General features: G+C 37.6%; 1 protein-coding gene across 1 annotated transcript; it reads right to left on the reverse strand.

Moving 5' to 3' along the window:
* Window positions 1–1,960: 1,960 nt before the first annotated feature.
* On the reverse strand, window positions 1,961–12,938 carry LOC132850354 (lactase/phlorizin hydrolase-like). The gene is made up of 17 exons (XM_060876842.1): window positions 12,231–12,938; window positions 11,675–11,745; window positions 11,503–11,586; window positions 9,438–9,531; window positions 9,055–9,133; window positions 8,267–8,957; window positions 7,523–8,168; window positions 5,794–7,350; window positions 5,436–5,704; window positions 4,831–5,121; window positions 4,513–4,711; window positions 4,022–4,224; window positions 3,815–3,921; window positions 3,587–3,718; window positions 2,867–3,090; window positions 2,464–2,700; window positions 1,961–2,373 (listed from the first exon to the last, which is right to left on the reverse strand). Exons 1-17 carry the CDS (start codon window positions 12,880–12,882, stop codon window positions 2,144–2,146), a joined length of 5,766 nt encoding a protein of 1,921 aa, XP_060732825.1. The 5' UTR covers window positions 12,883–12,938; the 3' UTR covers window positions 1,961–2,143.
* Between the last annotated feature and the right edge of the window lie 968 nt (window positions 12,939–13,906).

The raw sequence follows: 13,906 nt of genomic DNA on the forward strand, positions 1-13,906 counted from the left end.
AGCGTGGGATAATGTCGCCACCTAGTGGACAGATAAAGAACGGTAACACAATAATAATGATTACAGTGTGCGCTTGGAAATTAATTAAGAACTGATCTAATTTAGAGTTAATATAACTCACAAAAGTATGATCTTTTACAAACACACACACGCACGCACACACAAACACTAACTTTATGTTGTCCAAAATATTAGTTAGTTTTAGCTAATGGAAAATGGTACAATGTGGAAACTAAATTATACACAATACTGTAGATTAGTAAAAAAAAAAAAAAAGTATATATATATATATATATATATATATATATATATATATTGTAGGAAATGATACACAATCAATTGGTAAAAAATAATAATAATTATAAACCCATTTTTTTCTAATCTATTGTGTATTGTTTTTGTACAGCTTAATGACATACAAGTGTTGGAGTTGGTGTATATGTGGATAGAAAAATGCTTTCTGTCAGTAATTTCTACAAGTTGCCACTGAAATGTTTATTACTACTTTAATAATGTTGGCATCCCCTGTACGTTTGTTTATCTTTAAACTAGTGGGAACCACTTTATTGTTCAGTCAACACTTTGCAGTTAAGTTACCAGAGACTTGTTTGTGGCTTGTTTGTAATTTTGTTCTTCTGGTTCTATCCCATTACTTTGCTCATAATCTTTTCAACTATTGAAATAGATACAATGAACAAAGATACAGCTTGGAGTACACACACACACACACACACACACACACACACTCACACACACACACACACACACACACACACATTCAGTCACACACAGTATTCATATTTTACTCATAAACCTGTCCAGTCACTACGTCTAAACCTGTCAGTTATCCAACATCGTCGCTGTTGTTCTCTAGGCCTCTCAGGGTCAGTTTTCACTTTCACATGAATCGTCCCTGTTTACTCTCAAATCCAACACTAAAACAAACCACATGGTGCACACACAACTATGTATTTATTGTGTTGGCCCATGATGTTATACAAAACTGTTTAGTATATGAGTCAAAGATGTTTTTCCCTTGATTGAACAGAAAGTGTATCTTACAACCTCATCATGGCAACCTCTATTTAATGAACTCTGCATGCATGTGCAGGGGAAAGCAGCAGGTCGATGGTTTAAACCTCTTACTTCCCTGTTTCTAGAATGAATTTCAGCATGACAGTATATGAGTTGCATCTGTACGTAAAACCCTTTAAAAAAATAAATCAAATTCTTGCCAAAACAATGGAGAACAATTACTGCTAATAATGCTGTGATGCTTAAAAGGTAATCCTTAAAGTTACATTTTTGTGTATTATTTAAAAACCATTAATTATTATTAAACAATTACAGTCAAACCAATAGTAAAAATAAATATTCCTATAAATATAACCAATATGAGTAACTGTGTAGATTATTATTATTATTATTGTTATTATTATTATTATTATTATTATTATTATTATTATTATTATTAGTAGTAGTAGTAGTAGTAGTAGTAGTAGTAGTAGTAGTAGCAGTAGTAGTAGTAGTAGTAGTAGTAGTAGCAGTAGTAGTAGTAGTAGTAGTATTCTTCCTATTTTTCATCCATGCATTCTCTATACTGCATATCCTACTGGGATGCCAGTCTATCACGGGGCACGCACATCTCTCACACACACTACAGACAATTTAGAGATACCAATCATCCTACAATGCATGTCTGGGGACTGGGGGAGGAGACCGGAGAACCCAGAGGAAACACCCAGACAACGGAGAACATGCAAACTCCATACACATGGCTGAAGCATGAACTGAACCCCAACCTCGGAGATGTAAAGCAAATGTACTAACCAACAAGATACTGTTCCCCACTTATATTTTTTATTATTGTTGTTGTTGTTGGTGTTGTCATTGCTACTGCATTAGATATGAGACTAAAAGCAATAGGAATCATTAAAAACCCAAGGAAGAAAGCAACCAATTTTACAGTTTTCAGAAAAGTTTATTATGCGTAAGTAAATATGTTTGTGTTCCTGCAGGAATACAACAATTTATCAGTTGGCAAGAAAAATCCTAACAATGCATTTTTCTGAGACATACACATTTAACTAGATGACTAAAGTTACCATGGAAACATCCCTCCAAAAAAATTTGTAAAGTTTTATCAAAATTTATTCTCAAGGTTTATGTGCTCCATGGAGTCTTTTGTTTGTTTTTTTGACTTAAGGAATCGGTAGGTCATGAACACAGCTGCAATCACACCTACAGCGGTGAGACTGAGAAGGATATAGAGGGCCACCTCAGCATCTGGAGCAGATACCTCTAAACCAAGAAAATTCACCTTCATTTCCTGATCTGGACGGGATGAAATTGTGGGGGCTGCGCTTGTTCCTGCTGTAACAGAGTCAAAGGTAAAATGATTTTAGTGAAATATATTTGCTGAATTTTGTAAACTTCATTTTATTTGTGGTCATTTGCCATCACCTTCAGGTTCAAGGTTTTGACATTCATGTGGTCCTTCTGAAGGATCTGGGAAGCCGTTGCAATTGATAATAGTGGCATAGTGTGTGACAGACTTCTTGGCTATACGTGGTAGGGTTGGGTCCGAACGATTCACGTAAAAGAAGCCAAATTTCTCAGCAAAACCAGTGGCCCACTCCAGATTGTCCATTAAAGTCCAGCCTGTATAGCCACGGATGTCCACTCCGTCCAACAAATAAGCTAAAGATATAAAAGTAAGATCAAAATGCAATATCATGCTCTAGTTAGCAAACACTGTGTTTAATATTTAATCCAGATTAACATCTTATCAAATGAAAGATAACAGGTATAGATAATAGATAAACTTGACTCATGCAGAAAAAAAAATCTGTGTCAATTATTTTACCTTTCAGAGCCTGATTAATGTAGTTTTCATAGTAGTGGATTCTGTGAAGGTCATTCAGGTCCATGTCTCCTCTTTCAGAAATGCCATTCTCAGTAATGTAAATAGGAGGGTTTCCATACTCTTCCTTGATGAAGTTCAAAATTTTTCTGAATCCAGATGGGGTCACTTTCAACCAGGATGATCCAGAATCCAGCCATGAACGGTCATGGATAGTTCCAGCCCCCCTTAATAGGTAAAAGTGTTAGTGGATAATTAGTTAAAGCTTAGTCTTGAGCTAAACTATATAGCTAAATGTATGTGGATGATTAACCATTACACTGATATGTGCTTGGTGAACATCCGATTTCAGATTTTGTCCCCCAAGTTCTGCTATAACAACTTTCAATCTTCTGGGAAGGTTTTTTTAAATGTGGCTGTGAGGATTTGCTTATTTAACCACAAGTGTATTAGTGGGGTCAGGCACTAATGCTGGGTGAGGCAACCTACTGTAGGCAAATTCACAGCAAAGTTGTTCAGTGGGCTTTACAGTAGGTCAAGGCAGGCCACTTAAAGCCATGTCTTCATGGACCATGCTGGAACAATTTGGAGCTCAACCCCTACCAGGTAAAGAACATTTCTAGACAAGACATTTCTGGACAACTTTGGAAGGCCCACATATGGGTGTGATGGTCAGGTGTCCACATACTTTCGTCCATATAGTGTATGCGATTAGCTTGTTACCTGTCAGCATCATAGTGTTGAAGATTCTTGTAATCCAGATTAAAAGCCAGCACAGTGGTGTAATGATTGAACCCAAAATAATCATAAGTGCCTTTTATCCTTTTCACCTCTTCTGGGGTAAATTCTGGAAGGCTTAAAAACAGAGATACATCATATTTTATTTACCCTTTAGCTGCCATATATAACTAATTAATAAAATGTGTTTTATGTGTGTGTAATGTGTTCAACCGTGATTTGGCCAGTCCAGCAGCCAAACTTCTCTCTCGAATTCTATTCTTCATCACATCATTGTAATCGCCTTTAAATACAGGATGAGCAAACCAACCAATCTGGAACTGCATTAGAACAAAGAAAACTGGCTCTTATCTGTGGCAACTTAGCAGTACAGTTTCCCAGAACTATGCCATTGGTTTAGAAATACTTTGTAGTTCTTACCTCCACAACACGCATAGCTGCATCATAATCCTCTTGTTTGTATGGGTTTCTAGGCTCTGACCAGTCTGAGTTGATAGTAATACCAACAATGCCACCTTGTTTGGCTTTGTACTTGTCATTGTACAGATGCCAAGCCTCAGCATGGGCCTTAAGGAGGTTATGAGCCACTATATAAGGTGCAGTGCCAGGTCGAAAACTTATACCTTAACAAAGAACAAGCATCATGTGAAATCAAAGTGTTATTTCACTTGTTTAACAGCATAGAATTACAGTGTTATCTTGGAAAACACAGCAAACATTTGGTTGAACATTTCATATACAAGTGCAGTTTTCAAGACCACATCAAAACTTTCATGAACATTATTCATGATTAATTCTGACTTGAAACCATACTCTGAATATGCAGACAATGTAAACCTGCAGTTTTGTATTATAATGCACAACAAGCTTTTAATTGAATTCATAGTACAAACTTTAAAAACATTCTTTACCTGGTGCAGCGGTGCCATAACCATGTCCAATATTTGCAACATTATAGGGCTCATTAATTGTGATCCAAAACTTTACTTTGTCACCTAAACTACTATAGACAACATCAGCATAGTCCCTGAACCTTTGAACGATGGTATCGTTCTCCCAACCTTTAACGTCCTGCAAAGCTTGAGGAAGGTCCCAGTGATACAATGTGACCTGTTAGTATGGAAAAATGGAACGTTATGTGTGGACCAGATTTTGTGGACCAAATGTTTTGCTTTTAACCAATAAAATAAAATATATTTAACAGCTTAAGAATTCAAGGTTTAATTCACCATAGGCTTTATGTTGACCGCCAAAAGTGCATCCACCAGTCGATGGTAATAATTCAATCCTGCCTCATTAATTTTTCTAGTTGTTCCATCGGGCAGAATTCTTGGCCACGAAATGGAGAAACGGTAGTGGTTGACCTTGAGTTTTTTCAGTGCTTCAACATCCTCAGTAATTTTATTGTAGCTATCACAGGCAATATCCCCAGTGTCATCATTTCCCACCTTAAGAGGTGTGTGTGCAAATTTGTCCCAGATACTCAAACCTTTTCCATCAGCTCTCCAGCCTCCCTCAATCTAAGAATTAAGAACATACAAGAATGTAGAAAAAGGAAAGGTTTAAGTCAGAAGCCACACATAGATAGATAGATAGATAGATAGATAGATAGATAGATAGATAGATAGATAGATAGATAGATAGATAGATAGATAGATAGATAGATAGATAGATAGATAGATAGATAGATCACTTCACTAATCCTGGATTTCAGAGGTAATCCAAAAAATATCATTTGAAATCAAGAGTGTTCAGAATAATAAAAACAAACACAAACATTTTCAGCACAACATTAAAAATGATAGAATTGCATATAAAGTGAGTATAACTTTACCTGATAAGATGCAGTAGCTACACTCCATACAAATCCTTCACGGAAATTGCCATACAATGGCTTTTCCTCATTGGATAGTGGAAATCCATTGTCTCTTGTTACTTGATAATAATAATGAGCACTGCGTTTAGGAGTCCTTGGCCTATCTGGGTGTTTAAAATCTACATGGTGAAGTCCAAAGCCAATAGTGTAACCCGCAAGCCACTCAAAAGAGTCCATTAGAGACCAAGCTGTATAACCTTTAAGTTGCACTCCATCCAAGTTGTGTGCTAATAAAAGAAAACACTAAGGTTTAAAAATAGAATTGGTTGTTGTATATGTATTAGTTGAACTTATCATTAGATATGTATTACCACACCTTTAAGAGCCTCATCAATGTAGGTCTTGAGGAAAAATATTCTATCTGTGTCGTCAACTGTTTTACCAGTATCTGTACCCACTCCATTCTCAGTTATGTAAATGTCTGGGTTGCCATACTCTTCCTTTATCCAGTTTAGAAGTCTTCTCAATCCCCAAGCTGCTGCTCTAAACACTTTGACTGCAGTGGCTTGAGAGTCTGACACATCTGCTACAGCAAGGTCCTGATCATGCTCATAAGACATTGGTGAAAGCCTAGCAGTCACATGACGTGCCATTCTGGAAGTGTAGGCATTAATGCAGAAGACATCAGCAGTGCCTTGGATATAAGCTTTCTCCTGCTCTGTAAAAGATGGCAACCTGGATTCAGATAAGCCTTGAAGCTCACTCTTATTACCCACCTGCCATTTCATGGCATCAGGATAGTCTCCATTTTTGAAGATGGGATGTGCAAACCATCCAAGCTGGAACTGGAGAGCTCGGTCAGCAGCCAACACCTCTCTTGGTTCGGTTGCTTCTAGAGGTTCAATCCAGTCAGCATTCAGACTAAGGGAAACCAGTCCGTTTTGTGTTTTCCTGTATTTTATATCGTATGTGTGGTATGCTCTAGCATGAGCCTTTAAAAGGTTATGTGCTATCCTATAAGGGGCATCTGCAGGTTTTTTGATACCAGGGGGAAAAGTTCCCAATCCATAGCCTATCCAGGCAATTGTATGGGGTTGGTTGAAGGTCATCCAAAACTTCACTCTGTCTCCAAATGTTTCATAGCAGAAATCACAATAGTCATTGAATATCTCAATCATAGTGATATTGTCCCAGCCATTGATGTCTTGAAGAGCTTGTGGAAGATCCCAGTGGTGGAGTGTCACCATTGGTGTGATATTATATGAAATTAGCCCATTTATTAATTGATTGTAATATTCAACTCCCTTCTTGCTTAAGGAATCTCTGAAACCACTAGGAAATATCCTAGGCCAGGATAAAGAGAACCTATAAGTCTTTATTTTCAGGGCTCTCAGCATGTACAGATCTTCCTCTATTTTATTATAGCTGTCACAAGCCACATCACCATTATCATTGTTTTGAATGTTATTAGGTTTGTGGGAGAAGTTGTCCCACACACTGGGTCCCTTTCCATCAGCATTCCAGCCACCTTCAATTTGATAGGATGAAGATGAAACACCCCATTGGAATCCTTCTGGAAATGTGCCATAGTGATAAAACTTTTTCTGAAATTTGGACTGATTTGAGAACTTCTCCCAAACAACTTTTGCCTTTGAAGGAACTTCAGATGGTGGCAGGCTAGGGCGGCGTGAAATTTCTGTTCCTCTTCCAGTGCTTTGTGTAAAAGACGTTGCACTCTTTTCTAGAAAACCATTTCTTTTACAAACCTGGGATATATAGTAAGCTGAAGCTTTTGGGGTTCTGGATCTATTGGGATCCTCAAAGTTTACAAAATGGAGGCCAAATCTTTGGCTATAGCCTTGAGGACCCTCAAATCCATCAATTAGGGATTGTACAGTGAACCTCTGCACCGTAACACTGTCAAAGTGGATAGCTGAATTGAAAAATTCAAGACATTAGTTCAGGTTGCTTAAAATAATGTACTAAAATTTAGCTTACAGTTTGCTATGTGATTATTCAGCAGTAAAATTGTCAAAACATACTAAATCATTTAATTTTTCTTTATGCTTACTCAAATGTGCCACTGTAATAAGCTTAATAATTACCTTTCAGAGCCTCATTAATGTATGCCTTAAGGAATTCTATACGCTGTGTGTCATTGAGCAAATCCTTGTTGTACTCGGTTGGCATTCCATTTCCAGTGATGTAAATTGGTACTTTGGTAACTGATAAGTATTCTGTAGCTATATAGTTCAGTAAACGGCGAAGACCCCATGGTACGGACTGAATTTGGCTTGATGCTGTGATGGGCCAATTTGGGTCAATATGAGTCTCAAAGTCCCCAATGCTATTTGGTCCAGGGACACAACTGCCTCTGCTTTCATTGACAAGGCGGGAAGTGTGGTGATTTAGGCCAAAAAAATCTGCTGTGCCTCTGATCCTCTCTTTCTCAGCTCCGGTAAAGACAGGGAGCCTGGCAACCTCCTTACCACATTCAGCATTCTTCTTATCGATCTGATTCCTCAGCAAAGCTGGATAGTCTCCATCTACAAAGATGGGGTGTGCAAACCATCCCAGCATGAAATGCAGGTAGCGCTCTGCAGCCTGTATATCCTGTACGCTTCCAGAATCTTTTGGTTCAGCCCAGTCTGAGTTGAGAGCAATGCCCACTCTTCCACCCTGCTTCATCCTATATTTATCATTGTAAACATGCCAGGCCTCTGCATGAGATTTTATCATGTTGTGTGTCACCTGAAAGAAAGAACAAACAGGTCTTTATATGCCTTTCTTTTAAAATGTTTTTTAGCCTTTCTTTTAAATCATTTGTTGTGACAATTTGCCAAACCTACCTGGTAAGAAGCAACAGTTGGGTCTTTGATAGATGGAGGATGTTCACCTGTGCCATACCCAGAGTTGCTAACTATCCAGGGACTGCCGAAGGTGTTCCAGGTCTTCACTCTGTCCCCATATCTGGAGAAGCAGAAATCAGCAAAGTCTTTGAACAGCACCACAATTGACTCATTGGTCCAGCCGCCAAGGTTCTGCAGTGCTTGTGGCAGGTCCCAGTGATGTAAGGTGACTGTAGGCTCTATACCTGAATGAAGCAGTGTGTCAATGAGCTTATCATAGTACAAGGCTCCTTTTTCAAGGAAGCTTTCTTTTTGACCCGTGGGGAAAATTCGGGCCCATGAAATAGAGAACTGATAATTAGAAGCGAGCATGCCCCTGAGCAGGTACACATCATAGTCCACCTTGTGGTAGCTGTCACATGCAAGATCAGCAGTCTGGTTATCAAAGACTTGACCATCATGTCCAAAACGGTCCCAGACAGTCTCCCCTTTTCCATCTTCAGACCAGCCACCTTCCACCTTGAATGACTCAGTGGAAATTGCCCATTGAAATCCATCTGGGAATGAGTCATTCAAGAACATATCCCTCTCAGATGTACTCTGAGTTCTGAATTTCTCCCACACCTTTTGGTAAGAAAATGCAGATATACTTGTCTTCTTGCTGACAGACTTTTGGTCATCACTCTGGAAACTATGTGATATAAATATACAGTTAAGTGTACATATAAGCAATATGAAATATGTTTCATACACATGTTTATTTCTTATACACACTGATCAATGTTTACCTTGCAGCTCTCTCATCAAGCTCTAAAAACACGTCAGTAATATCACAGCCCACAATGTGAATCTCTGGGTATCTTAAAGCTGAAAAGTGAAATTTGTTTGTAAGGTCTCTCTCACATACTTATTAATAATCATGTCATGAGTTTTGTGGAAAAGAATAATGATTAAATGTTAATGCTTTTCTGACATTCTTATTTAAGGACATACTGGGAAATCATCTGAAATTATAGATGCGAGGTTATAAAATTTTATAAAATAACAGACCTTTGAAAGAGTTTCTAGATAAGTAATCTAAGCCCTCAATATATTTTATAAGACGTAAATGATTTATAATTAATAAAGGATCTTTTGACTCTTGCAACACAAATCATAGAAAGACTTTTACCTTCAAGGACACTACTGAAAGGATGAAAACTGCTGTCAGTACATTGTTTTTTGTTTATCTGATACATGAGAATGTGTTGTTGCCCAATGGTTTCCTGAAACCATAAAATCAATCAAATTAAAAACAGAGAAACAGAACACATACTGTATAACACAATATTGTATAACATTCTCTGAAAAAAATCCAAATCCAAATTCTGGATCACATACTCAAGACTAGTTATTATAAGTCATAACAGTTATGTTATATTATTTAATGCGTGCTTTAATAAAAAATAATATTCATATGACAAGGAATCCTATCTGGTTATCTGCCACAGTGTGAACTATAGAATGTATTTCAATAGTTTGTTTAACTTTATTCTGACAGTGACATATGGATGACCCTGAAAGGTGAATGTGCATGTGGAGAAAGTGTATGGTGAAGCCCAGGTTACACAGGCAACACAAGCTTCCTCAATCAGCATACCTCCAAATAAGGCACATTATTAAGATACTTCATATTAGGGGTTAGTTTACTAGCCCATCTATGGACTATAGTGATTCTTATCCCTGATGTGTCTTTCCTACATAAAACTTAACAGCCCTGAGGGTCAGATGAGACCTTAGTTGGTGAATCAGCCTGAAGCCCCAGGTTGCCTGTCTGAGGCACAAGATATCTGGTCCAAATGACAGGAGTGAACTCTTGTGTGTCTGGCTGTCCACTTGTGACCGATTACCTAGGAATTGTAAAGGCCAGGTATGAATGGGGCCTGAGGGTTCTGGAACTCTTTCTCTATTTGGGACTGTGTGGAATAAAAGCTGTCTGAGATAATGGGGCCTTGCTGCGCATATTTTGGAAGCATGTGGGACCTTATGACCTATTTGCTGAATCCTTTATAGAATAACAAATTGTGTGGCCAGTCATGAGCTAGGGCCAGTTGCGAATGCGTCCATCTAAAGAGAATCTGTGCATGGTGAAGAAAGCCACTAAAACTATGGCTGCACCTATGTTTATTTTGATATCTCAGTACCAGTAAGAAGAACTTGAGGACAAGATATACTGCCCCTACCACTAATCAGTGAGTTCTAACCTAACACCTACATTAGGGTGCCTCACTGTTCTCCATGCTGAAAGGAATGACTCTCTCTCTCTCTCCCTCTCTCTCTCTCTTTCTCTCTGTCAGCGTACCTTTCCAACAAGGCTTCTTTTGTTAGGAAGGCCCTGTGTATGGAGGAAAAATATGTTTAGACTCCTTTCCATCCATAGAGTCATCCACATTTGAAAATCTGTATGTCCAGCAAGCCTAGAGGGATCATGGTTGTCATCAGCAGTTCTAGCATCCTCGACACCCATACTGCACATGGTGGCCTGGCTGTATGTGATTGGCAAGCATACAAACTTCTGCCAACCCTCTTTGATAGGGCAATTAGAATTGGATCAAGCTGCAAGCTATGAGGCCTGCTTCAGTTCTAAGAAGCTTTTTTTTCTGAGATCAAAGAGAGAGAAAATGCTAGAATATGGTCAGGGAGTGTAGATGGATCCCTGACAGCCTACTCCTTATTGGGGTGCATTGCAGCCAGTTGTCCAAGTACAGCAGTATCCTGATGCTACTGTCCATTATCACTTGCATTCATGTAGCTTGAAAACACTTCCGAAGGTCAAAGTGCAGCAAAGTGCAACTCAGCATAGGCATTGCTTTGTAGTTAGTGAAGGATTCGTCTTGAGTCAGACACAATGTCTTTGAGATGCTCAGGACTGTTGACATAACCGACATCAATCTATGTTCTATGTTGTGAGCAGCAGATCAGTGGAAATCCACCGTACCAAACTGACAGCAATGAACAGTGCATATTATGTCAAGTGAAAGATAGCTGTATGACAGCAGTATTTATTGTAAAGTCTTTCTGTGACTTTGGTGGAAGGAGATGTACAAGGTTGTCCCAGGCGTTTCACATTGTCCCTCTTTGTTAGAAGTGGTTTAAAAGAACTTCTCAATTTTATTGCAACCATAATTAGTCACACTCAGATTTTTCCAATTGTTGGATCAACTTAAGAAGCTATTAAAAATTAAGAGTTAAATTACCTGCATATGTGTTAATACTTCTCTGAGACTTGCTGAGGTTTTGCAGTTATATTCCATGTGCAAAGACAAGAAGTCTGTATTTTTCTAAATAGGAAATAACAAAGCGATTTTGATGAATGTTTTTCCATTGAACATATTGATTGTCAACAAATTGAAATGTTTAAAATCTTACCATTTCTGTAGGTGCTATATGGTAAATACTGTTAATGTCACTCTCTCTTATTCCAAGAGACACACGGACTCCTAAAAACAGTCAAATCAACTTATCTTTTATGCTTGTTGTGGATTATTGCACACATAACCGATTGTGTTGGATTAATGTTGGATTATAGCAATAACATTCGAATAAAACTTACTTTAAGATAAAAAAAATACATTTTTGCATTTAGATGATGTCCTTAATTAAAATATTTTCAAAATAAAAGATGGATATTAGGTAACATAAATAACAAATCTTACAAATCTTAATTCCACCTAAATTTAGCATGATGCAAACAAAGGCAATCAAGACATTCACCGTTTGATTTATTGCAGTTATCAAGTGATTATTAATGAAAAAAATAATTTTGTGAATCAAATGTGAATAACTTTTTAGAAACGTTCACCAGTGTTTTACTCAAACATTTGTTTCTAAAGTTTTTTTTTAATGTCCTGATTAATTCCTTTCCTATTTACTATGTTACAGTTAAGTTTTAACTGACAAGCACATTATAATGTTTCTAACTTACCTTTATATATACTATGGTACAGTGTATACACATCTGAATGAATGTGGAGCACATGCTGAATTTGCAACATGTCTTTGAGCTCATGCAGATAACTGAATGTGATGTAAGAGTCGGTCAGATCTGAAAACTTTGTAAAAACAAAATTTGCATAGTCCTTAAAGAGTTTCCCCACATCTGGGTTCTCCCAGCTTCCATATCTGATCCTAAGGCCTTCAGGGAGAGCAGAACGGTGGAGCTCAATCACAGGTTTGATGCCTGACTGATTTAGTAGCTTTATGAGGGTCCTGTAGCAGGTCACTGTGTCTTCATGGGGTTTGCTTGAATCACCAGCAGGAAGAATGTTTATCCAGGACAGAGGAACTTTATAATGTGTCACTCCTTTGTCCTGCAAGTACTGAAAGTAGTCCCTTGACTGTGTTGGGAGAGAATCTCTGCAGTCAAAGACATCATCTGCACTTGAAGCTCCTGTTGGAAAGGTCTGACTGGAAAAAGTGTTTCCTTTCAATTCTTTTACAAAATGGTTGGTTAAAGGTCCTGCTAAAATCATGAAGTCATTCAACTGCTCTCCATGCGTACAGGTCCAATACAAAGTCAACAGCCAAAGAAAGAGAAAACAACTCTTTATGGATATCTTCATGGTGAAGTCCTTCATCTTCACCACAGACTGGTTTCAAAAATATATCCTGACAAAGACCTTTATACATACATTAGAACCTTGGGGTAAGAAAAATTATCTGTGTGGTTTACTGCAGTTTACTGCACTGATAGCTTCAGGTAGACTATGAACCTAGATAAATGATGATGACATTTTATTGCATCCTAATTTTAAAATAATGATAAACAATAATGTTCCACTTACTTTATATACACACTTTTAGTAAAATATTTAGGGAGTCCTGCTTTATGGGAAGGAACCAGTAGAAAATTTACATAAAACTAGTTACTAAGGTACTTTTAAAGGTAATCAGGTATCAGGATCATCGGATCGTCTTTGCTTTCTGTGTTTTTTACAACAACAATATTTGTATTGCTTAACTGTAATACAGATCACATCAACTTCAAGGAATGGGCTTACAAAACCTTTGTTTATCCTTAAAATATTAAGGAAAGACCTGAAGGTTATCTCTAAAGACTAGATTATATTGCCTCCAGTTTTACATTCAAAACTTACACATATACTCCAGTTAGAGCTGTACTTTCCCCAAAATGTCCCAAATTGTGAATTGCATAATTTAGGAAGTATTTAAATTTTGTATATATTAAACATTTGCATATTTGCTTGTTTTTATGCACAGCATTGCCAAGATCAGAGATAGTCATAGCCATGCTTTGGTGTCCCTGGAACATACATGGTTAGGGGCTTTGTTCATGGGTCCTACAGATATGCTGACTCAAGTGCTGCTAAGCCATCGCCAACTAGATTGAATGAGCCCCAAGACTTTGGTCACAGTTGTTACATAACATAATAATAAGTAACAGGTGATACGTTCTACACATGAGAGGAAGCACGCAATCTTAAACAAATTACAAATACATGTATTGGTTTCGAGACCACATGCCCATGTCATTTCTAGGAGCAATATATGAAAATTTTATATGGGCTGAATATTCATTATGGATGTGATGAAATGTGAATACATTATACCAAACAAACCTTAAAAGTGCTATAAACATAT

The sequence above is a fragment of the Tachysurus vachellii genome, chromosome 8, assembly GCF_030014155.1.
Source record: "Tachysurus vachellii isolate PV-2020 chromosome 8, HZAU_Pvac_v1, whole genome shotgun sequence".
Lineage (NCBI taxonomy): Eukaryota > Metazoa > Chordata > Actinopteri > Siluriformes > Bagridae > Tachysurus > Tachysurus vachellii.

What these genes read in the sequence shown, in the direction of transcription:
- LOC132850354 (XM_060876842.1), bottom strand. Translation starts at nt 12,882, where the DNA reads ATGAAGGACTTCACCATGAAGATATCCATAAAGAGTTGTTTTCTCTTT. An exon ending in GTACCATAGTATATATAAAG is followed by an intron (nt 11,746 to 12,230) that starts GTAAGTTAGAAA and finishes GACTGTTTTTAG; the next exon opens with GAGTCCGTGTGTCTCTTGGA. An exon ending in TTATGGCACCGCTGCACCAG is followed by an intron (nt 4,225 to 4,512) that starts GTAAAGAATGTT and finishes TTCTTTGTTAAG; the next exon opens with GTATAAGTTTTCGACCTGGC.